Below are 25,956 nucleotides of genomic sequence, written 5' to 3'. Positions count from 1 at the left end.
CCCTAGAGTGATGGGCATATATACAATGCACGGAGAACAAAACCTCCTAGTGAGGGGAAAAAAGCCACGACGGTCCTAAGTGGGTTCACACACATCACTACCACATGTATATGGTAACAAATCCTCCCTAGGAGTGATGTGGTGAATGAGAGTTGGCACACGGAGTATAGGACATGATCAAATCACAAAGGGAAGTAAGCCCATAGCTTTGCGAAAAGCTTCAAACTTCTCACGAGACAATGCCTTTGTGAAACTTCTCACGAGACAATGCCTTTGTGAAAATATTTGCAAGGTTATCCTGTGTTGGCACATAAGCCAAGTTGATCTCTCCTACTGAGAGCCTCTCCCTGACATAGTGGTAATGCGCCTCAATGTGCTTCGTGCGAGCATGAAAAAGTGGGTTCCTTGCAATTGCCAATGCGCTCTAACTGTCAGTGTGGATAGTGTTGGTAGTGTCTTGTCAGCACCCAAATAAGCCATAAGGCGTCTGAGCCATACACACTCAACCGTAGCTGTGAAGACTGCCCTGTACTCATCCTCACAACTGGAAGTGGCCACAGTAGGTTGCTTCTTGCTCAACCATGATATGTATGAGCTGCCAAGCATGAAACAAAAACCACTTGTGGACAATCGTGTGCCAAAACAACCATCCCAATCTGAGTTTGAAAAAGCATGTAAATCTGGCAACAATGATCTCCCTTGGGATAAAACAAGACAAGATGTAAAGTGCCACTCAAGTAGCAAAAAATCCTCTTGATAGCTTGCCAATGCTTAGACCCTAGGCTATGCATAAATCTGCCGATCTTTGAGACTTCAAACTGAATAACCGGGCTCGTGTTACATACATAAATGAGGCAGCCAACAATAGTTTGATAAAGAGTGGCATCGGCAGGATCACTAGCATCATGAAGACTCAACTTCAAACCTATTTCCATGGGAGTGGAAATGCAATCCTCAAGTCCAAACTTACAAAGAAATGTTCTTTTGACACAAGGCAATACCATCATTACACTGCTTGAACTGTATACCCAAGTATTGATGCAACAACCCCAAATCTTTCATCTTGAAAGTAGCATTCAAATCAGCCTTAAATTCAGAAGCATCTCTCTCATTTGGTCTAGTAATCAGCAATTTATCCACATGGAGAACCACAGTAAGAACCATAATGAGAAGTGCATCACCCTCATGCTTTACATATAATGTGCTTTCTATTGGACTGTTATGAAAACCTCGTTTGACCGAATGAGTGTCAACTTTCTCATACCAAGCACAAGGAGATTGCTTCAACCCATACAAATATTTCTTGCATCTGCATACTTTATCCTCTTGTCCTTTCTTGGCAAAACCGTGAGGCTGTGTTACATAAAGTTCCTCAAATATGTCACCATTCAAGAAAGTAGTAGCAATGTTTGACTGATGTACATCCCAACCAAAATGAGCTGCTAATGCACATAGAAAATGCACAGTAGTCATACGACAAGTGGGAGAAAAGTCTCTTTATAATCTATGACTTTTTGTTGTGCATAACCTTTTGCAACAAGTCGAGTCTTACAACGATCAATCTCACCATCCGGCTTGCGTTTCAACTTGTAAACCCACTTTGTACCAATGATCTTTTTGCCAGGAGGAAAATCACATAAAGTCCATGTGTCATTTTCTATAAGTGTGTCATATTCAGATTGCATGGCAGCCATCCAATTTTTTGAATTCTGTGCTTCATCAAAAGACAGACGTTCTTCAACATCATGTAAGCTAGACACAACCAAAGCATAACAATCTGATGCATAAGATGCATGGCGAGAACCTGAATGAGTATGACTAGACAAAGGTGCATCCACATTACTATCACGCAGGGTATGCACCAGCCATTTAGGCATACCTCTAGCCTGCTTATTCCTAGCCCTTTCCTCATCAAGTACATCATGTACATCAGCATCAGTAATAGGCTGATCTATAACATTTTTAGAAACCCCATAGGCTATACATTTGCCTCATTGGAATTTACATTCGAACTTCCACCATTGAAAAGAGGCAACAAAGTGTCATAAATGTCATGTGAGCTTACATTACTATCTTTAGTACATGACAGCAAGGACTGAACAAAATCTTCCACAAAAACAACATCTCGTGAGACCAAGCTACGCTTTGTTTGTGGATGATACAACGTGTAACCTTTTCTTTCAGCACTATAACCAACAAAAATACATTTGACAGCCTTATCATCCAATTTTCTGTGTTGTGTTTGTGGCACCAAAGCATATGCCAAACTACCAAAAACATGCATGTTCTCAATAGAAGGCTTTCTAGCATGCCATGCTTCATATGGAGTTACATACTACAAAGCTTTTGTAGGACACATGTTTAGTACATAAGTGGCACACTTGATAGCCTCAAGCCAAAATGAATGTGGAAAAGCTTGACTTTTGACCATACATCGTGCCATTTCCGTAAGTGACTTGTTTTTCCTCTTAGTAACATTGTTTTGTTGAGGCTTATAAGGCAGTGTACATTGTTGTTTTATCCCACGACTAGCCAGAAATGCATTAAATTCATGTCCCCCCCTCGATCGGAACAGAGGGTGCGCTTAGTACATTTCGAGACATTTTCAGCCATTGCCAAGAATTGCTTGAAGCAAAAACACTTTGGACTTGGATTTAAGTGGATATACCCATGCATGCCTGGAGTAATCATCAATGAAAGTCATGAAGTACTGGTTATTGCCGAAGGATGGAGTTTGCATGGGCCCACAAACATGAGTATGCACAAGCTGCAACCTGCATGTGGCCCTAACTGAACCATCCTTTGGAAACTTAGAATGCTGCATCTTACGCAAAATACAACCTTCACAAACATGTTCTACAGGTGCTTCAAGAGGTGGCAAAGAAACAACCATATCAAATTTCAGCAAGCACACCAAACTGGAAAAAATCAGATGCCCAAAACGTGCATGCCAAAGTTTTACACCCACAACTGCATTTGCAAAATTCTACCTACGCTTGTTAGATAAAGTGAGCTTATACAGCCCATGACATAAAATGCCAGATGCAACAATTTCATCATCAAAATTGAGATCATATACAGTACATCTGTCATCCATAAATTTGACTACAAGACCAAGTCTAGCAAGTGCAGATACAGACAAAAGATTCTTCTTGATCCCAGGTACATACAATGCATCAACAAGTGTGAAAGAATTGCCATTTGCAGTAGTAAGCACAATCTTTCCAAGTCCCTTGACCGGATCAGAGGCATTGTTGGCACAAGTGACTGAATTCTCATGAGGGATGTCCTCAAAAGAGATAACAAGTCACGATGAGAGGTAACGTGCTTTGTAACACCACTATCAAAGTACCACACATGAGCATCTGCAACAATTAACATATATTCATCATGGACAGTAGGACCATAAGTGCACTCTGCACTAAAAGCCCATTCTGCATCAGCATCAACATCACAGTCTCCTTTCACAAAAAACTCAACAATAGCTGCATTTGTAGTGAAACCAACATTAGTAGTGGAACTAGCATTAGTAGTGGAACAAGCCTCTTTCTTCTTAGCCTCTTTGGCCTTCAACTTAGGACATTTCTTGATCAAATGATCGTTAGCTTTACAATAATGGCAACGCATCTTCTTTTTTCCCTTATCACCAGAATTCTCAGACAAATTACTACCATCAAAAGCATTAGGAACAGGTGATTTACCACTTGCTTGCAGAAGAACCATGAGAAGTGGCTACATTGCTATTACCACCATTTCTTTGAGCAGCAATAAAGGCCTATTCAATTGCACATTATCTAGTCTTGTTTTTTCTGGAAAGTGACTCTTGCAATAGCAATGTGCATAATGCATCAAACTTGACAGCTTCTGGATTTCCTTGGGTTATGAGTCTCCAAGTACTAGCAAAAGTTTGGTAAGAATCTGGCAAGGCATCAAGAATAGTCTGCACAAGGGAACTGTCTGAAATGACTTCGCATGTAAGAATAAGTTTCTCATTGATATCCTTGACACCATCAAAGAAAGTGTCCATGTCATCTTCCTCATGTATAATCTTTGACTCCAGCTCTTTATACATCAATGCAATTTTTGTATCATTGCGACTTGCATAAAGACCATCTAGAATATCCCAAGCCTGTTTTGCATATTTTGCTGAATGAATGTGAGGAGTAATAGTGCGCTTCATAGACAACGCAATCAATGCATGAGCTCGCGCATCTTTTACATCCCAACAAGCTTGCTCAAGCCGCAGGCAAAACAACTCTCGCAGCAGCAACCCTGCCACCAAAACCTACAATATCCTCAACATCACCTACATCCTCAAAACCAAGACGTACATCAATCCCGGGGTGTCCACTAGGAAATATATAAGATAGCACGTGAGACAAAATAAGGGATTTATAATTAGGTACATTTACAAAAAAAAAAAGCACTTACATAAAGGGTTTCTTAATTGAGAAAGTGAAATTTTTCATACATAAGGGCTAATTTTTTTACAAAAATGCATACATAAGGGGTACATATAATACTTGAAAATATATATGTAAGGGATTATTTAAATACCTCTTGCTCGCACATGCCATATGCAATTTTTACATAGTGGACTCTCCAAGAGATCAATGCCCTGCATAATGTTCCAAATGCCCTTTGACACAAGGACATGTTGCATCATGTAAGCCCACATAGGGTAATTGTGCCCATCCAACCTATCCTCAGCAGCAAACATCTTGGAACACATATGTGTTGTTGTCAACCATGGCAAATGTTGCACCTGATGTGAAAACTGCCCAAAAAGAGGAGAAACACAGTGGGAATAACACGTGCTATATAGCACAAACCACAGAAGGCTGTACGGGACCTATTATGGGAAATAACACTGATAGAAATTCTGCACAAAATGACGAAATAGTGGAAACAGAGGCCGAATTGAGCCCAAATAAAAAATCTGAGCCAAGAATATTTGTCGACTTGTGAACACTCTCCAAAGCTCACAAAAATTAGAGAAAGTGATCAGGCGTGTGCTGGCGCTACTGGCGAGTAAGCCTGGGAGGACACAACCTGCTCTAATACCAATTGTTGGGATCAGGGTTGCAAGAAAACGCACACATCTTGGAGAAGATGAAGGAAGCTCAAGGCACACAACAGAGAGTATATCACTTAGTGTGCAATGAAAGATAAGTTAGCCCTAGAGTGATGGGCGTATATAATGAACGGGGGGGAAAACCTCCTAGTGAGGGAAAAAATGCCCAGGGGTTTTAAGCGTGTTTAGACACATGACTGCCACATGTATATGGTAACAAGAAGGAGAGCAGTAAGGTTCTTTTCTAGCCTAAAGCAGTAAGGCCTCTCAGAAAAAAAAATACGCTAGGTTTTTAACCGTGAGTTTTATGGAGTGTTGTAATTTAGTGGTTCGTCAATCACTGGTAGAAAAGGGTTCACTACCTAGGAGAAGAGAGAGATGAAGCGTCAACTCTATGCCATAGTTTAATCGATCTAACTTAATGTTTTCCCAAGATATTAAGGATTTATAACGGGATCCATTTTTATTTAACTCGTTCCACATAAAATTCCCAAAAGAGAAGTTCGAAGATAATAAACACTAGTCATCTTCTCGACAAACCATGAGTCTACATTTCGTCCCGACATCAAACAATCTGCTAATGCCATAGAATACATGTAATTGACTTGGTATGCTAGGGAGTACCTGAAGTTTAATGTTGAGCTTTTCAATTAAGGATGACATATTACTTTAGCACATAATTCAAAGGCAACCAACTCTCAAAGCATCCATTCTTTGTCAGTGACTAGAGAGTTAAACACCAAAATTATAGAGTCGCTCGGGGGGGGGGGGGGGGGGGGGGGGGAGAGAGAGAGAGAGAGAGAGAGAGAGAGAGAGAGAGAGAGATAGAGAGTTCTACTATTGTCTGTGGAGGTCAAATATGATCTATGGGACCAAACGAACATATCACGTGGTGTGAGTGAGGTCATAAGTGACTCTCCATGCTCAAAAATGGCTGAAATGAGCGTCACAATAGAGAGTTCACATCGTGGTTGGGAGAGGAAGGTATGTATGGAGAGCTCATGGTTGGATATATGGGGAAAAGAGGACCTAATGTGGTCAAAAGATGAGCACTCAAGTAGTGTGTGGTACTCATTCTCTCGCACTTGACGAGGGCATAAGGTGCAAAGTCGATGAGACTCCTTGCCACGAGTGCCCCAACGTCCTGTCTCGCAACGTAGAGAATGGGAGCTAAGATGAATGGAGGCAATGGTGCGGATCGCACTCAACAAGATGGGCTCGAAGATGTAGGGATGGGGGGGGAGAGAGAGAGAGCGAGAGAGAGAGAGAGAGAGAGAGAGAGAGAGAGAGAGAGAGAGAGAGAGAGAGAGAGAGAGAGAGAGAGAGAGAGAGAGAGATGAAAAACCTCATGCCTACCAAGCCCTCCATGTCATTCCCCGCTCTCCCCCTCTCTTGAGCTCTGATATTATTGTAAGATGGGGGACAACCACATGCTCTTCTCCACCCAACCATGCCCTATATAGGCCCTTGGCCGTGCTATTTATAGGCCCCCTATACTGCATGTGTGTCCATTGTCCTAGCCCTTGGCCTGACATATAGATCTATCAACTCCCTAGCATTGGGCTCTTCACACCTATAGAAGTTATAATGATCCCCGTACATGAACCTTTATAGGCATGTATAAGTGCGATCTGCTGACACTCTCCTTGCTTCATTTATCTTGATGAATCTCCCGCTAGGTTTATTGATTAGATGAGGTTACTCTTTTGGTTGTTCAATATTGACTGTTGCATTTCTCTAATTGCAAGAACACTCTACAAGCTATGGAAGGAAAAAATTCTTAGATGTTGTGCTCATGAAGATGAGTATTTATACATACTACAAGAAGCCCACATGGGTATAGCCGGAGGACATTTCTCAGGGGAACTAACTACTAGAAAGGTGTTGCAATCAGGTTATTGGTGACCTATCTTATTCAAGGATGCATCACTTTTCGCAAAAGGGTGTGATGAATGCCAGCATTACAAGATCACACAACGAAAGGATAATTGTGCCAGTCATTCCCTACTTATCAACTATATAAGAGTCAAATACAACTACATACACAAGTCCATTGTCTTCAAAAGTACCTATCTCCGTTTTGTAATCCACTAGTACCAACTCTTGAAACTCACTAGCCGTATCTTCTATTTCGACACAATAATACCCTATCGGGTCTTTTCCTATTTTTTATCATTGATCATTGTCAAACTAGTACTGCAAACACATGAGTTTTGTTTTCTGTTTAATACACGACGTTCATCTCTCTTAAAAACTCACATGTGCGGATCTTTTACACATGATTTGATAAGGCTTGTCATTTGATGTGTCCGATAATATTTTTCTTGTATGGGCTCTAAAGGTTCTAAACAGCCTAATTCATACTCTCTTTGGTTGATACAGTACAAACCAGATTACGAGATTGGGCTTGATTACTAGACTAGGATAGTCCTCTTGATCTCAAAAACATGAAAAATGCAGTGGAAGTCAAAACAAAACCCCAACCTATTACTTATTTTGAGATTTTGTGTAGTTCCATCTTGGTTGTCTGATACTCACTGAAAATTCTTGGCTCCTCAAACTGAATAACAAAACGCTACTTTGTGGTTACCTAGATATTTATATTGTGAATTTACCAATTTTTGTCATAATTAATCGAATCTAGAATCTTGAAACACTCCTCATCTTGAAGACACACTTATACAGGTTCAATTCAAATTGAAAAACACCAATAGGACTCTCGACACTAGGGCTATCACTAGTATAAGCCTTCTTTCATTATGTTGAAAACAATAAATTGTGCTCCATCATTGGCATGATTTGGCCTCCAAATTGCTACCACGTGTTGGTGGGGTCACTTGTAGGTATTCCATAATATCTGTTCTTATGTGGAATCCCAAATCTCCAAATGTTCTTCTACTTTGGTCCAATGAAACTAGAAGTTGAGAATTTTACCAATATCTTGATTTTGGTGTGGTTTCACAACTCTTTTTGCACCCTAATTGTGGAATTTTATGCTTGCAAGTGTTGAGTATTAGAAATCTTAAAAAATTCAATTTTTATGCTCTAGGGGTGATGGATCACGATCATTCATTTTTTCTAGTTTGCAACCAGCTTGCCAAACTTGCTCTATTGGGTATATGGACATTGTTCCCCTAGTCTTTTGTGATTTGGTTTTGCTTTTCCTTGTTTTCTGCCACCTTTTCCCAATTTCATAGTTTATGGTCTTTTTGCTCAAAATTTGGCCTTTGACCCAATTTTGTGTAGCTTTTGCAACTCAATTGGATGGTACGCCAATATGCAATTAGAATGAAATGTTGTAATAAATTGAACAAAACTTGAATTTGTGAATAATGGTGGTAGGAAGGAAAAATAGCCTGAAAGCAATGAGCAACTTGACACTTGAAATGCTTGAAATTCACCTTCAACTATCACAAACATTCTTTGCTACCAAAAGAGAGATCTAGCTAGTCCTCGACTCATAGACTCTATCAAGTGACAAAACCCTGTTTTGCCACTATGTTGTCAGTGGAAAAGGAATGGTTTTTTAACGTCTAGGTCAATACAAGCATGGCTATAAGATCACTCAACCATCACAAGATTGTATTCTCAAAAACAACACTGATGCTAGCATGTTGGCACAACACGATGGACGTCTATAGCATATCTATTAGGCACTAATCCATACAATGTCAATACTTAGGGCTTCCACGGAAATGGGGCATGGAGATACTTTGAAGTGTCAATCACAACGGAGTGAACCTACGCAGAAAGATACACTAGAGCAATTTCAAATAAACAATCAAGCATTAGGCACACAATCAATCCTCATGCCAACTAATCGCTTCATGTTTCTCAGTTATATGAGTTATTAATGTTTCAATACTCAAGGAGATGCTAGGCTAGGACTATCAAAACAAACCTGAACCTCTAAGATCTAATTTTGAAAGTACCACATATCTTGATCCTTCGGCTCATCACATTTTGAAAATCCTAGTTGAGCATGGATTTCTTGAAATGTGCCTTCATCAAGGAAGTCTCCCTCTTTTGTATATTTTTTGACTTCTCAAACCTCTTATTCACACAGCCTAAGGGCTTATTTGATAATTCCAAGGCTTCATTGTTGGTACAATCCTCCAACACATAAGCAACCCTATGATTAAAATATTTGTTATGATGACAAAGAAAAGTCTCCTCTAAGGCTAGAAATCTTGTAAGTCATTAAGATAAATGTAAGTTTTTACCCAAATTGTAGTCTCATTAATGGCCAATACTAGATAAGGCTATCCTAGCTCTCTTGTCTATGCTATCATTTATGGATATTCTTTGTATAAATAGCCCTTAGGGAGTGCACCTTACAAAATCCTCTATCTCACATGCAATTAGAGCCTAATAAAGAATATATTTTACACATTTTGTGGATTGGAATAAAACTACCCCTCTTTCTTCATAAACCTGTAACTTATTGTAGTTGTAAATTTGTAACTGATATGAACTATGATATACCCTCATATCGAGCACATGTGATACAACTACATACCTATAAGGTGCATCCCCCAGGAAATAGCATCATCTCTACTTATGAACTATGATATAACCTCATATTGAGTGCACGTGATACACCTACATACCTATAAGGTGCATCCTCCAGGAAATAGCCTCATCTCTACTCTCACATCAGCAGCCCTCTAGAGTGCTAGAGTGCTTGTATCACATGCATTATCATCCCATTGTACTTATTCTCGTATAGAGTCATCATTTGTGTCTACCCAATATATACATGATATCTTTCTCTTTGACTTTAAAAACTATTCATGAAATTTATTTTAAATTTCACCTTATTATCAACAAGTAATCTCAATATACAATAAGATGACTCACTTTAATAACAAATGAGATAAATATTAATTATTTAGGTTTTCTAAGATACTATCGTTATATGCCTCTTTAAGAACTTTATCCCCATTTAAAATATTTCAAAGGTCTTATATGAGTTTATACTCATAGTCTAAGACCCCCAACCCAAAGACCAATTTGACTTGATAATTAGGCCTTCCCTTTCTCTTGGGTTGGATTGACGACACCTTACTCCAATGCAGAGAAGCAAGGATACGGTCAATACAAGTGAGGGAGGCCTCTATCCCTCGCGGTCATGGATGTAAGGGACATACACAACAAGCCAAGTTGATAATTGAAAGGTTATGATATGAGCTAAATCCTACTACACCTTGACTAAAATCTTGACATACCTAGAATATGTAACCAACACGTTGCTTAGAGGTATGGCCAAAATTAATAAACTCTTAGATATGGTAGGAGGCTTATCATTAACCAACAACCAATCTTGTGAAAATTCCTTAACTAAAAACCAATCATGTGAAAAGTACCCAACTAATCAGGTCCACCCATCCATAGAGATGATTCCACTTAGATGCTAGTCTCTCACTTTTCACATTACACTCACTTTTACTCTTGTTTTCTAAGTACTACCATATTGTCTTACATATACAATCAAGGTTCCTCTATTAGTTTTTGCAACCATTTCATTTATACAACCCTTCAAACATCACCCATAAAAAAATCTTTTTCAAACAAGGTCTAATAAGGACAACCCTATCTTTTAACAAAAGTAAAATTTTCATTGTTATAAAATTTTCATTATGTGCGGACTTTCTCTTTCTAACCAATAGACCCCTTGCAAAGGTTTCCCTATTCACTAATCGTGAAGCCGAAAAAACATTTTCCTTTTCCTAACTGTTGCGGGTAGCCGCTCACAACGAGATACAAGAGCTACTAGCCACATCTTATTCTCCACTAATCATGATATTTCACTGCCAACCATGGGATCCCCTCACTAATTGCAAGTTCCATGTGAAAAGAAGATGCACTATTAGTAACTCCTTTCTCAAGGGAAATCTTTAGTAGTGATCAAATAAGTATGCCTTAAATCAAACAATACTTTCACCCAAAAAACTCTTTCAACTTTGATTTCAAAAAAACACGTGCCCTTTTTTTTCATGATGATAATCACGTTCTTGTTCATTTTTGGGACAATTTACACTTCATTTATTGAGGTCAACTTATGTATGAATAATGAAAAACTTGAAAATTTGACTTACCAAGACAAAAGTGGGTGCAACGTGAAGTGAATCAGTTTCCAAAGTTTATGGTTGTAGGCAACTATTGGTTGCAATTGATGACCCTAGAATCCCATGACCTATGCATGTACAAAGATACTAGGGGTGCAATGCTTTATCTCTTATCTTGTATTCAAGGCCAAAGGCCCAAGATATCTATGGTGGCTAAGTCTTTGCATGTTAAAAACTTGCATATGTCTAGGGATTCAAATGGGCGTGAGTATCAATCATACCATGGGCCGATTGAACCATTTATGATCAAGAGATATGATCATACATGGATGTACATATTGTGGGATGGATCATATTATAAAAGATTCATCCGATGATGTAGGTTTGAAGAGCTTCACAAAAGCAAAATCTCAAAGGAAGAAATCCCATGGTCTATCAATTCAGATATCTCCCAAGGAATTATCAAGGTCCTTGCCGAATTCACCACCAATTAAGTAGATTTTGTAAGAAAGCATGGTGGACTCATTGACGTCAAGACTCGCACAAATTCCACTTGATAATGCAAAGCAATTTTAGGATCTATGGTGGGTGCAAGAGGTCAAAGAGGCTTGAAGGAGAAGACAACCATAGCTACAAAGTTAGAGAGAGAGAGAGACAGAAAGAGAGAGAGAGATGTTACCATACAGATGTGGTAACGATGTGTATGAACACACTTAGGACTTTCGAGGCATTTTTTCCCTCACTGGGAGCTTTTTTTCCTCATCATAAGTTGGACCATAAGCTAGATGGTGAGATTGATAGCTATAAGGCTCGACTTGTTACAAAAGGTTACGCACAACAGAAAAGGCATAGATTATGAAGAGACTTTTGCTCCCACTTGTTGTATGACTATTGCGTGTTTTCTATGTGCATTGGCAGCTCATTTTGGTGCATGTACATCAATCAGCCATTGTTAATGCTTTTTTGAATGGTGACATATTTGAGGAAGTTTATGTAATGCAGCCTCACGATTTTGTCAAGAAAAGACAGGAAGATAAATTTTGCAAATGTAAGAGAGCTTTGTATGGGTTGAAGCAGTCTCCTCGTGCTTGGTATGAGAAAGCTGACACTCATTTGGTTAAACGAGGCTTTCGTACAGTTCAACAAAAAGCACTTTGCATGTAAAGCGTGAGGGTGATGTAATTCTCATCGTCTTTATGTTGATGATTTGTTGATCACTGGACCAAATGACACATATTATTGCTGGTTGATATGAATGCTACCTTCAAGATGAAAGATTTGGGGTTGTTGCATCATTACTTGGGCATACAGGTTAAGCAATGTGATGGTGGTTTTTCCTTGTGTCAAACAAGCTACATGGAGACATTGCTATGTAAGTTTGGACTTGGACTGCAACCCTATGTCTACTCCCATGGAAACGGGTTTGAAATTGAGTCTTCATGATGTTGGTGATCCTGCTGATGTCATTATTTATCAAATTGATGTTGGATGCCTTTATTTATGTATGCAATATGAGGCCAAATATTCAGTTTGCAATCTCAGAGGTTAGCATATTTATGCATAGCCCAAGGTCTAAGCATTAGCAGGATCTCAAGAGGATTTTTTGCTACTTGACTGGCACTTTACATCTTGGCTTGTTTTATCCCAAGGAAAGATCATTGCCACCAAATTTACATGCTTTTTTAAACTCGAATTGGGCTGGTTACTTTGACACGTGAGTGTCCACAAGTGCTTTTTGTTTCATGCTTGATAGTACATGCATATCATGGTTTAGCAAGAAGCAACCTGTTGTGGCCACTTCCAATTGTGATGCTGAATATAGGGCACTCGGCATAGCTATGGTTGTGTATGGCTGAGACACCTTATGGGTGAGTTGGGTGTTGGCAATGTCATATCCAACATCATCTATATTGAGAGTCAGAGCACATTGACAGTTGTGAGGAACCCAATTTTTCATGCTCACATAAAGCACATTGAGGTGTATTATCATTATGTCAAAGAGAGACTCTTAGCAGGAGAGTTCAGCTTGGTTTATGTGCCAACAGAGGACAACCTTGCAGATCTTTTCACAAATTGCCTCGTGAGAAGTTTGAAGCTTTTTGCAAAGATTTGGGCTTGTTCCCCTTTGTGGATCGATCATGTCCTTAGGCCATGGCACATCCCTATACACTATGTGCCAGCTCTCGTTCATCGCATCACTCCCAAGGGAGGTTTAATACCATACATATGTGGTAGTGATGTGTGTAAATACACTTACGGCCACCGAGGCATTTTTTCCCACTAGGAGGTGTTTTCCCCCATGCGTTCTATATATGCCCATCATTCTATGGCTGTGCACTAAGCAATATACTTCTCTATTGTTGTGTGTGTTTCCCTTCAACCCTATTTCCAATGAGAGAGAGAGAGAGAGAGAGAGAGAGAGAGAGAGAGAGAGAGAGAGAGAGAGAGAGAGAGAGAGAGAGACCGCTTCACTAAAGTGGATTCAAGTTACAATATGCAAATAATACCTTAGCATAAGATATGTATAGCATAGCCTTTATTTATAAGGCTGGAATAGATATCAGGCTGGGATCTTTGGCTTACACATAGCCATACTATCTAGGATAGCATGCCACACCCGCACTTATCTGCCACATAGGCTTCTACAACTAGGAGATGTTGCACACTAATAACTTAGATTGGGCATAGGACATGTCCACCTAACAAACAAGGCAATCTAAAGAGTTAGGCACTAAAAAATTTAGAGAGAAAGGTCCACGTAAGAATTCTACCCAGGGGGTCCACCTTTCAAAAATACCTATAGTACATGCATTCCAGAGGTATTTACAAAAACCCTCTACACACACTTCATCAAGAATAAAAGACGCCTTTTCTTTCATATTTTGTTACTCGTCTTGTCCATGTAATTTTGTAGCTGTTTGGAATATGAAAAACCCCTCAAGGTGAACTCAGGTGCAATACTTACATATTTAAAGGTGCACTCCCTGAGTCTATAAAGTGAGTAATTGAAGAATTAGGTCAAGCTATCAAAGGTAAAACTCCAAAAGATGATCAAATCACAATAGATAAGAGCTTAACCAAGGATACTCCTACACATTTACCCACCAACAAAGGCATTGAAGTAGATGTCAAGAAAAAGGCATGTGCGATTTTCAACTCAAGCAACACAATACACAATGGAAATAAAGGTTGCTAATGAATCAACTACAAAAGTTAGCGACGAGTGAAACCTAGGGCTTAATGAAGGATGATCAAAATCAATAGCTAAGTAAAGAAATTATTTTGAAGTACAAATTGAAGACAAGGTCAAGGTAAGTTGCTTAACGTTGCTACTATCATGGTCAATAGAGTGTCGTTTGACACATGGCTTCTGTTGGAAATCTCTAGGACCAAAGCTTGTGAAGATAGCTACATTTACTGGTGCATTTGGTGAGATGCATAAGAATTATCAAAGCCTTCCTAAACCTTGACCTTCAACTTCACCTAGAGGAAAAACGTAACATGGTCTTAAACCAAGTAGGGAGCATTCTTGGCAAGCCTTTGCTTCAAAAAAGGACATGCATGATGGAGGCAACATTGAGCATTCAAAAGCACAAAGAGAAGGTGGCACTCAAGTTAGTGGCTCCAAGAGAAATGTTTAAAGAAGCAATTCTTACGTCGAGAACGGATGGCATAAGGCCATTGCTACAAAGGAGCTACTACACTTTCCTATCATCCGAGGCCAAAGAAGGTGCAAATACAAGTACCACTAGAGGAAGAGATCAACACAAAGCCACATGCAACACCCTCAAGATTTGGTATTTTCAACACTTTGCATTACCAAAGCCGTGTATCAAGAGAAGGATCAAGCTAAAGTGGAGCTTCCCAAAACTTCCAACCCCCAAATTTGGTATGCATCTACGTAAAAGTATCCAAGGGCTGCATCCACCTATAGAGTGGAACAATGGCACAAGAATCTTTGATAAGTGCAAAGAATAGTTCAATACAGCAAAGAAAAATTAGTAGGCGAAAGATGTATCAACCAAAATATCCTTTCTAAGACGTGGAAAGAGAAAACAAGATAATAAGTGTTTGTCCCAAGCACATACCTTTTAGTAAATGATCCAGTATAAGCACAAAGAATGAATAAGTAAGCCAAAGGTGTAACAACTAAAATCCTTTCTAAGACTTGCACAGAGAAAACAAGATAAAAAATGTTTGTGCCAAGCAATTACGTTTTAGTTAATGATTCCAACCTGAATATCCAAGGGGAGTGGGAACATACAAGCACAAGGTATAAATAGCCTCTCATGCAATTTGCAAGGACAAGGCTATTATGGTGTTCACTTGTGAGTACCAAAACCACAACTTGTAGCTATGAAGAGAAACCAAAAGTAGCCAAGGAACAAGGGAAACGACAATCAAGGAAAGGGGTAAAGTCAAGAAGAGCTTGAAGAAAGCAAAGACAACCATCAAAGGCTTCTACTTCTCAACATCCAAAATCCAAGAAGAACTTAAGGAATCCCAAATCCTTTGAAGCAAGAAAGATGAAAGTAGCCATCTGCAATGGATCAAAAGGATCTTGTGCGATAATGATGAGTCGATTGTTCCAATCAGACTACTTGAAGCACAGGGATTTCTATCAGGGTAACACATGGATAATGGCTCTCAAACTCCAAGAAGCAGTGGACTAGTCAAATTTCAACCAACAAAAGGCCTACACCAACAAAAAACTCTTATACAAAGACAATATAGAGAGAGAGAGCAAACAGGGGAATCTACCAATACTAGGAGGACAAGACCATCACACAAGGGAATGATTCAAAATCAAACAAATATGTAAGGAAAAAGAAATTCAGACCTAAAGTTTCCAAGTGACTTGCTAAGACAATGAAAATGGTTGAGAGGAGAAGAAGCATGCTAGTCCCCTCATCCTTTCAGTGGTATCAAAGCTCACAAAAGTTTCTAGTCAGCATGGGAAGGGTTGTCAATGCTAAATTCAGCACTGATGCCACAAAATTTGGGAAAAAAGAGGCAAGAATCATAGCTTACATGGAGATTTTGTCATCGTCAGCTTGCATGATTTGAGGCGAGAACAACTTCAAAGGGAAGTGCCTCAACATGCTAGTGAAAGTTTCCTTTCCTGAAAATTTCCTTCCAATCTTGCAAAACAACAATAATGCTTCTACATGCCATCCCAAGTGTGCACATGCGCGCACGTGCACATCGCATGTGTTGCCACTTTATACTGTAGATGGACAATTTTCGCATGGGTGCCCTATTTTGGGCACCCCCAACCCTTCTAAGGGTTGTCCTTCTGGCCACATGCTCAATGATTACTCAAATCGCAAAGAGCTCCATGAGCTCTTCCAGTGTGAGAAGCTTGAAGAGCAAGAGTATAAGCACCTTGAAGATCAACAGCCTGGCCTCGAAAGGCTTTCAAATGATGATGGAGCATATATAGTCCAAGCAAAGAGATTAAGTTGTCCATGATTTTGTAGGATTTCAGCAAGATGATATTTTTGAAACCTCTGGAATTCAAACACCAAACACCACATGCTTTCTCCAAGCAACAATTAATAGACCATTCGATTTGAGCAAGGGTTTCAAGGATATCATGGACTCCACAATCATTGGGAATTGTCAACAAATGTCAACCCTGAATTGTGGCTTCAATTTTTGTTTTCATAGTTATCTTAACAAGCAATTGATTAACCGCTTGATAATTTTGTGTTGAACTGGTGCAAAGACCCGAAGGTCTGACTCATGCAGTAATTACTGAAATGACCTTTGGATTATAGTCACGGTGACCTTCCATCAACCATTGCCACAGTGCCATCTATTCCATATCAGTGCAATAGCTCCTTGTAGTCGAAGAACAGAAAGCACCAAGGGCCATGGAGTTGACTATATTTAGATGCAAATTCATGTTCAAGTACGACGAGAAAATCATACTTAAGCTTTGTCTTGCAAGAGTTTTAAAAAACCAGGAATCCAGATACGTGAATTAGATTTATGCAGGTAGACAGGATGAAACTTCTATGTCTATGCAGAGAACATTGTATGTAGGTTTTCAGCAGCCTTGCTCGTGTGCATGAATATAAACAAAATTTTCCGTACCTCCTCTTCCAGCAATTGACACATTATATTCTCGAGCACATGATTGAAAGAGCCCACATACATTATCAGCATATTTATCTAAAAATACAGCAGGACACACTTTCATATCAACCGAGCCAGTTTGACAATCATTTACAGATGAATGAATCCACTCCAAATAATGCACATGGTTTTCAAAACCCTACAAACAAAACATTATCAGTGTACATGTCTTAACACGCAGAAGCACACTTTAAATAGATGATTAGACGCCATGAGCCCGGCATTTCAGGATAGGTACCAGTGCTAACATGCCCTGGCATGCAAAGATCATGATGCTCACGTCCAAACGTAGATTTTAGAGCTGACATTTCAGAACAGCTTGTTCAAGCTGACCGGTCACCATACAACCTAAACACGCGCACACAATCAGTTTTAATTACCTCAGAAGGAAAATATGCAGGGCACCAAAAGGCATCATTGAAACAGTACCACACGGAACGTGGTGTAAGAGCATAAGAAAAACAACCCAAGTTTATATACATGTTTTTCCAAAAATCACATCAAAAAACCAACACCATTCCGGCACACAGCACCATTGTCACCATGGCCAATAGTCAAAGTTTCTAAATCTGGACTGCTTCCTACTTTTTACTGGACATCTTGTCAAGCTGTTCACGCTTCTGTGCACGGCGGGCTCTTCGTCCCACAGCTTCCTTCACCTGTTCTTTGCCCTTTGCCTGCCTGGAAGATGAGCTCACGCCACCACCAGACTCGATAACCTGACGGGCAACGACTGGCCTAGCCTCCCGGCGACCTGCACGGACATACCCAGAATCCCCCCATCTTCTATTTCCTAAGCGCAAACTAGAAGTGTAGTAAGACTCCTCACAAGCATCGTAATCATCCTGGTAATCATCCTGCTCTTCAGGTTCCTGAACCACTAAAGGCTTGAACCAGAATGCCCTCAGAAGAAGGCACACACTCTCTTCAAACATATAATCTGAAAGGCTACAAAACAGACCACAATTCTATAAGAAAATTGTAAAATAAATCAGGCAGTAAAACAAGTCTTCCTAACAAATAATTACCTTCCGTCTAATGCTCTGTAAACGTAGAGGGAAGAAAATGGCAGTCTGCATTGAGGGCACCATGGCTCTGTTTTGTAGGATGCCCAGCGCAATATACATGTCACGCTGCACATAAGAAAAAAGACATGCCCTCAGGCCCTATACTTCAGGTCTGTAATATGCCCAAAGAGTACACAACAGTGTAAAAACTCACCAGTAGGAATGTTCACAACCTTTAATCTCAGCAGTCTCTTCTGCTTTTATTTTGTCATGACAGATTGCACAGAGCTGTGTCACCTTAGTGCCCAGAAATTCAATTAAATTCTTACCTTTCTCTAAGTTCTGCAGATAAATAACAAAGGCAACTTATGATACATAATGCAAACCCCGGCCACACTCAAAACCAATATCTGGCAGACCCCAACCACTACTAGACCTTTGAAAAAACATAGAAGGCAAGCTAACAGCTACACAAGAACATCAAAATAGCAGCAGCAATGAAAGCATTACTACTCCCACCACGATGGACTAGCAGAAAAAGCCATCATTAAGCTAGCACTACCAGAGGCAATTCTCAATCAACAATCCCATATATACAGACCCGACAGTGCTATGATATAGCCTCCACATTTGCCAATTTGCCAAAACTCCAAATGGTGTGTGCATAACAAAAGAAACAAAACCAAGAGTAGCATGTGAAGCATTTAACTCATACCAGGGTAAGGCTGCAAAGATGTTCTACACCTGAAGGATGACCAACAGTGGCACAGTCTCCTACATTATCCAAAATTGCAGAGGATCCGGGCACCTCATCATTCACTCCCAGCTTTGGCTGCACACATAACATATCGAAACCATTGTCCATACTAGTTGTGGCAAAAGATACAAGTCCCTGCTCGCTGGGGTTGTCAGTACCAGCATCACTCGCCACATCCTCCACACTGAGAGTGGTTGAAAGAGGAACACACATGCGTTTCATATTCGCTATTCTGCCAGAGCCCTCACATTCCACATTGCCCATTAAAGCAGTAGATGCATCCATACCTGCCATGGAACTGCCTTTGCTCGCTGCTGCAACAGGAGGTATCTGTACAAACAATGCTGGACCTTTCTTGTCAACCTCCACCTTTATCAACAAACCTGGGGGGATGTACACGCAGGTTGCCTTTCTTCTGGAGAGCTATGCACCTGACATGGATGATTGTTGCAGGACTTTCCCACACAAACCTTGCCGGGTAGTTTGAGTCGGGGTGTGAGAAAACGGAGGAATGGAAGGGGAAGACCAGCATGGCAGGCTATCTGCTCTTAGCAACGAAACAAGATCTGCGGTTCCATTGACTAATTAGACGTACCATGCGAAAGAGGGGGGGAAAAGCTTCTTTCAGAGTGGTACTACCAGCTTCCTCTTCTCAAATATTCGGATAATCTTCTTCAGAGAACGCAATCTCGGGATGGAAGATAGGGTGAGAAAGAAAAAACACGGAGACACAGCGAACCCTGAAGAAGACAATGAAAGCACCTGCCCTCTTTGTCTCCTGAGTAGATGGAAACCCTAGCCTCGACGACGAGGAGGAAGCTAGAAATACCTGTGTAAAAATCTGTTGCCTCGCGTACGTTTGAACGCAAAATCTGTGCCTCGCGAATGTATACAGGGGGAACGAAATTACGCCGTTTATAGCAGAGCGAGCCTCAGCGAGGGCGAAGATGAACCGACTGGCCTCTCAAGAAATTGAAGCGCCTACACGTGTGGCCCACTTCGCACGGCACCTCAACCATGGAAGCCTTTTTTCATACAAGTCCGGACGGCATATCCATAAAATATACTAGAGAAAGTTACCAAATTAGTCTTGCTTGGTGGGCGTTGCTATAGAACATCTACAGAACATAAGGAAATACGTTGATTGACATCAAGTGCGTATTGGCGTACGTATTGGCTCATCGCTTATTTTATTCATTAGTTCCCGGATGCTCTCTGAGATTCTCTCAACTCCATGATTCACTAGTAAGATCACTACCCAAGTAAAAGGATAGGACGCATTCGAACCCTCGCCAGGCATAAGATTGCCCTTCGACTGCTCATGTAGCCACTAGAGCAGGCACTTTCAGCTGCTGCTTTTTTGAAGCTGCACAAATAAAAAAACAACAGCTCATCCCCCCCCCCCCCCCGTGTGTCGCACTACAGCTCCCAGCCATCTCCCACTCCTCTGCAAGTCAACCTCAATCTCTATGCGGAGCGCGCTCATCTGCACGTCGCCTTCTGCTCTCTGCTATGTGTTATGTGTGTTCTATAGCAAGCGAAATCCTTTTCCAAAGGGAATGGAAGCTGTCGCACGATGCAACAAGCAGAGAGCAGAAGAAGATGAGCAGGTGCGGGAGAGAGAGAGAGAGTGTTATGGGTTGTCACAGTCGGCAGAGGGAGCAAGGAGTATTGGCTTTCGATCACACAAGCTAGTGCAAAACATATTCGAGGAGAGAAACGTTGGGATAAAGGGTTGTCATTGTGCTACAAAACGGTTATTAAGAGGAGAATGTTGGGCTGCAATATATAAGATGCATTGCCAAACTAGGACATACTTAGATTCACATCAACCACCTAAGAATAAAGTAAATATGTATAGAGTGCATTGAGTATTGCAATACATAAGTTGAATTGCCATTCTGTGAGAAAGAAGTTCATATCTTTGATATATAGATTCAATGATCGAGAAGGAAGCATTGACAAACTCAAAAAATACAAAAAGTATGAACAGACTTAAAAATTGAGCTACACTATCGACCTGAAATCGTGTATGGGTGTTGTCCAATTGTGCAAACCGGAGGACAATGGTTGAATCAAGCTACATAAAAGCAATGTGAATAGTTAAACATTTCATCTTGTAGTTAGGCGCAAAGTGAAATGCTAAATATACAGTGCATGTCATGCAAAAGTGCCTTACAGAAGTATGGTGGAGAGTTGGCATTGTGGTCTCTCTAGAAATAATAAGAAACGGAAGTCGTGCCCTGCCTCGTAGAATTTATGTGTTGCGCCAAGGAAACGTATAGGCATAGGGAATTGGATGCAGATAATGAACCTTGCAATATTGTCGAGATGGAGATGCGCTTTTGCAATCGAAACGTCCACTATTGTGATTATATGTCCTCTCTGTCAGACACAAAATAGGAGTCAAGACAAATATAAATGATAGAAAATATTGCTTAAAGAGAAGCATAGCTAACTTTATATTTTATGTCAAGGGTCCACAACATAAAGAGTTATGGCTGTTTTTCTACAAGAGTCTTGCAAACCATACTTGCATCCAATTAAATTTGATTAGGGGAAAGAGAAGCAGAGATAACTTCATATTGTTCTATGTTATAGACTCTGCAGGGTTTATTGTCAGTTCATTACTTCCAGCGCAATCATTATAGTAGAATGGCTCAATCAGGAGGCTTCGAACACTGAGTTGGGGGATGCATCATTATGTTGTTTCGAATCTATACTATACTGTTGAAATAAAAAATTCAAACCGTTTGAAGCAATATTAACTTTGTGTTCTACTAAAACTCCTTAAACTAAGACGGACATGAAAGTGGTTCAGACGTGAGATGGTCTTCCAAAGTGGTCTATTGACATCCAAGGAGGCAAAAGCAGAAGATGAGATCTGAAATGATGACAGTTGATATTTGACATCGGGGACAATTGGACAACATGGAGGAGTGTGATGGCCATTATCAATCCTCTACACCACATGTACTACTATGTTGCATCGACCCAAGCAACAGATTGTCAACATCTACTACATGACAAAGCATCTTGTACACAAGGATCACTTGAGCTTGCAGCAAGTCGGCAATGTAGATATCTTGACATCAACGTGCGCTCTGCAGTGTAGCTTTATCAGTGTCATTGGATGAGCTTGTATCATCGTCGTTGATTCAGCCTTGGATCCAAGGGTAGGATGTTGAACTCTTGGTCGTTCAATTTTTGCAAAAATCTTATTAAGCTTACAAGAAACAAGTTATGCCTTTGAGTCCTTGTGTGATAGTGTATTAAAAAATTGATGAGTTTATAAAGAAAGGATTGAGTTTACAATGTAGAACTACCAACTCTAGCACAGCTTGCTGGGACCACTCATTGATCACAGAAGTACGACAAAGGAGAACCTCAGTCCTCGGAGCATGAGGCTAACAAAAGTAAGCATTCAAACTCAATGTGAGAAAAGCGCCATGCTTACAATTTTGTAATTTTTGTAAAACTCCTTGTGATATGACGTGCATCCCCTCCTCTATCACATACTTCTTAATGTTCCTGCGCAAGAACTTGCTCCAAACTGTTAGCTGATGTGCCTTGAGCATGCGAGTGACCACCACCAACCACATCATCCACCGGCACAACACCACCTTCCTCATCACCAACCCCTTCAGCACCCTCACTACTCCATCAATAGTGGTCACAATGGCTTCTCCATATAGCTCGTCTTTCTTCCTCCGCACCATCGCCAGATCTTCTAGTCACCACACATTCGTGAAAATGCTAAAATCAAATGCGTAATCCACCCCTTTCTCTACACTTGCAACGACGGGGTAAGTGTCTTCTTTCGTAACGGCATCTAAAATCTCTGCTACCATGTCCCCCACAAGGAAGGTGGACGGCGATGGGGACTGAGGATATATTTCCTAGCTGGTTCTGTAGCCGGCTAGCTTGCATTATAATGGAGTCAAAGATCTTGACGAAGGCTCTAGCAAGCTCTTTATTTGATCTGCAAAACAAGAAGATATTGCAAGGTCGTGCGAGCTTTAGCACACTGGGTGCCAAAGGCTACGAGACTTAGGGCTTCGCCAAAGCCTACTTGGGAGGGTGGGGACATCTAGTGTGATGTTGGAGAGAAACAATTTACAGGGTTTGAATCAACACCAATAGTTTCGAAATAAAATCATAACTCATGAGGTTGAATTTCACCCAGATCTCATAGAAACAGCATGATAGTACAGAAAGGTATCCTAGCTTGGTTGGTCGTCATCCTCATGTGCTACTCATTGCCCTTCAATAGCTGTTATGCATACAATCTGTAGCTTGATTAATGTTGTGAAGGCAACGTACAACCTGTTTGTGCGAAGGCCCTGACTTTAAAAATGTTCCTCTTTTGAGCAATGATTGATAGTAGTGCATAGACGGTGTAGGGTCGACATCATTTACAAGAAGCTACTCAAGTCAGTTTTTGTGCTTTCTGAAGTACACCATATTTGGCATACATGGTGACCAAGGCAATGGCAAGCATAGCTTCTTTTTGGCTTGCCCAAAGGGCTAAGGCCATAGTGATGTATTCCCTTTTTGTTAGTGAAAAAGAAAAATTATTTTCTTAAAACATAAAAATTTTCTATTGTTTTGATTGGTTGGAGAGCAGGAGATACTCATTACAAAGACAAAAGAGAATCATGGAAAAGAAGCTTTCAAGTTCGCATTGGTTGAACGAGGTAATAAGCACTCATAAGGGAGAGAAGCCTGTAGAGGCAATGAAGAAACACAAAGCAATTGGCTGCTTTTGCCCATGTGACGAGTTGCATTGTTGTTGTAGAGAGCTAATGGGATAAGGGAGATGATGAATCAGGTATTGCAACCTCTCTCTCTCTCTCTCTCTCTCTCTCTCTCTCTCTCTCTCTCTCCCCCCCCCCCCCCCCCCCCCCCCCCCCCCCCCCCCCATGTGGGGGCATGGCAAGGTCTTTGTGCGCAAGGTGGGGGCCATAGCATGCAATAGAGAGTGGGAGTGCTCTATCTTTCTATGGTTGGGTTCAGATGAGCTGGAGGCAGAGAAAGCGGCAAGGCTGTCACTTGTACATCCTCCGTGGACTACAGCGATTCCTTTTCAACGGAATTTGCGGATTGTGCAGAAACAGTGAGCGCGTTGGCCCTCCGTTCGCTCAAATGCCTGGTCTTCAAGCTGTTCACCCATTACCACAGGCGCCTTCGTCTGAACCCAGCCTACGTGTATGTGAAAGGATGCTCTCTCTCTCTCTCTCTCTCTCTCTCTCTCTCTCTCTCTCTCTCTCTCTCTCTCTCTCTCCCCATCCCCGATCTCCCTGCACATTCCAGGTTCTAGCTCATAATAGGAGCTTCAAGTTGTTGGGGTATAAAGCCCAATGTGGTCGCCCAGGTAAGTGGGCGGGCCGCCAGGTATGTACACATATTCTTTTGTAAAAACCTAATAAGAACTCACTATGCTCTACACATTACAGTAGAGTGAGTTCGCCATATCGTCGTGCTCTTCTTCTCGCACTCTCTCTCGCGTCGCACTTCCGCTCGTACTCCTTCAACTGGTATCAGAGCTCAGATCGAGGCTCGGGGCAGCACTGCAGGAGGCTAGAGTCACCAACTCAGATTGGAGTGAAATTCGACACGGCCCCAAATCTCGTGGGAAAGCCCGAAGGACTTGGTGTTGTCAGAATTTCATTCTGAGGTCATCTCGGCCACCGTTCGGCTTCGACAAAGGTCTGCACAGGCCATTTTCGACTACGTGGTCTCGACGGGTGCAGATCCGACTCTGCAAATTTGGGGTTTTCGGCCTACGACTGCAGGTGCTGAGGATATCGACACTCCCAGAGTGTTGATTTGTGGCTGTCTACACATCGAAGGACGGCTCACAGTTCTTGGAGGCGTATCACATACGACACGGGCGCATCTACACACAGACTGTAGGCGACATCCACTAGTTCATCAGGTAGCTTGTGTTTGCAGCTTGATATTCCAGATTTCATCCTCACATTGCAGGTACTTCCACATGGGATGTATTGTCAGAGATGATGTATGTCTGTTGAGGGTTTGCTGGCTGTGAGTTACGTAGCAAACAACCGCCGCAACGGTTACAGCATACAGTGGGAAATTTGTGGATGTATGACTTTGTGGGAAGTCTATGTACTGTCAGATTTACTGCAGCCTTTGTTGAGGGTCGAGTGAGGTTTTATTGAGCTGGGGGATTCTCGAATGTTGAGATCCTTTCGGTGATACAGGTCTTGGAGCGATCCCTCGAGCACCCTTAGATAGGCAGCTAGGATGTATTGACTGTGAGTTAGACAGTTGGGATTGCATCTTTGCTTTACTGCCGTTTACCATAAATTCCACAAGTTTATGCTTTCTCAAGGCTACAAACGTAGTGAGTTCGATCACTGTCTATATACAAAGAAGGCTAAGGATGGCAGTTGGCTGATCCTTATTTTGTATGTGGATGACATGTTGATTGCTGGCAAGCACTTGGAAGAAATTTCAGCTTTGAAGTCAAAGATGGCAAAATCGTTTGACATGAAAGACATGGGTGAGGCAAGTCATATACTTGGTATGCGCATTGAGAGAGACAGATCAAAGAAGTTGATTTGGTTATCTCAAACAAAGTATATTGACAAGGTTTTGCAACATTTCAATATGGAGAAGGGAAAGGCATTGAGTGTTCCATTGCCACCATATGTGAAACTTAGGAAACAAGATTGTCCTGTGTCTGAGGAAGAACAGGCTGAAATGGATAAGATTCCATATGCGTCTGCAGTGGGTAGTTTGATGTATGCAGTGATTGCTACTCGCCCAGACATTGCATTTGCGGTGGGAGTAGTAAGTCAATACATGTCAAACCCAGGCAAGAAACATTGGGAGGCAGTGAAAGGAATATTGAGATACCTAAAAGCTACAAAGAGTATGCGT

The 25,956-nt window shown here is 41.0% G+C and overlaps 1 protein-coding gene across 3 annotated transcripts; it reads right to left on the bottom strand.

Annotated features, from left to right (window-relative positions):
* Positions 1-17,676: 17,676 nt before the first annotated feature.
* LOC147463855 (uncharacterized) lies at positions 17,677-20,027 on the bottom strand. 3 transcript variants are annotated; one of them, XM_086491636.1, is made up of 4 exons: positions 19,006-20,027; positions 18,505-18,587; positions 18,312-18,416; positions 17,677-18,231 (listed from the first exon to the last, which is right to left on the bottom strand). In XM_086491636.1, exons 1-4 carry the CDS (start codon positions 19,339-19,341, stop codon positions 17,865-17,867), a joined length of 891 nt encoding a protein of 296 aa, XP_086347762.1. In that variant the 5' UTR covers positions 19,342-20,027; the 3' UTR covers positions 17,677-17,864. The 3 variants fall into 3 exon arrangements, with proteins under 3 accessions (XP_086347762.1, XP_086347765.1, XP_086347755.1); XM_086491639.1 differs by having other exon boundaries at positions 18,505-18,578; positions 19,006-20,026; XM_086491629.1 differs by having other exon boundaries at positions 18,505-18,632; positions 19,006-20,024.
* Between the last annotated feature and the right edge of the window lie 5,929 nt (positions 20,028-25,956).

This window comes from Adiantum capillus-veneris, chromosome 2 (genome assembly GCF_014529385.1).
Source record: "Adiantum capillus-veneris isolate H3 chromosome 2, ASM1452938v2, whole genome shotgun sequence".
Lineage (NCBI taxonomy): Eukaryota > Viridiplantae > Streptophyta > Polypodiopsida > Polypodiales > Pteridaceae > Adiantum > Adiantum capillus-veneris.
Note: the sequence above shows the minus strand (reverse complement) of the source record. Positions and strands in the feature narration are given on the sequence as shown.

What these genes read in the sequence shown, in the direction of transcription:
- LOC147463855 (XM_086491629.1), bottom strand. Translation starts at nt 19,341, where the DNA reads ATGGCAGGTATGGATGCATCTACTGCTTTAATGGGCAATGTGGAATGT. An exon ending in ATCTTTGCAGCCTTACCCTG is followed by an intron (nt 18,633 to 19,005) that starts GTATGAGTTAAA and finishes ATTTATCTGCAG; the next exon opens with AACTTAGAGAAAGGTAAGAA. An exon ending in TACAGAGCATTAGACGGAAG is followed by an intron (nt 18,232 to 18,311) that starts GTAATTATTTGT and finishes TCTGTTTTGTAG; the next exon opens with CCTTTCAGATTATATGTTTG.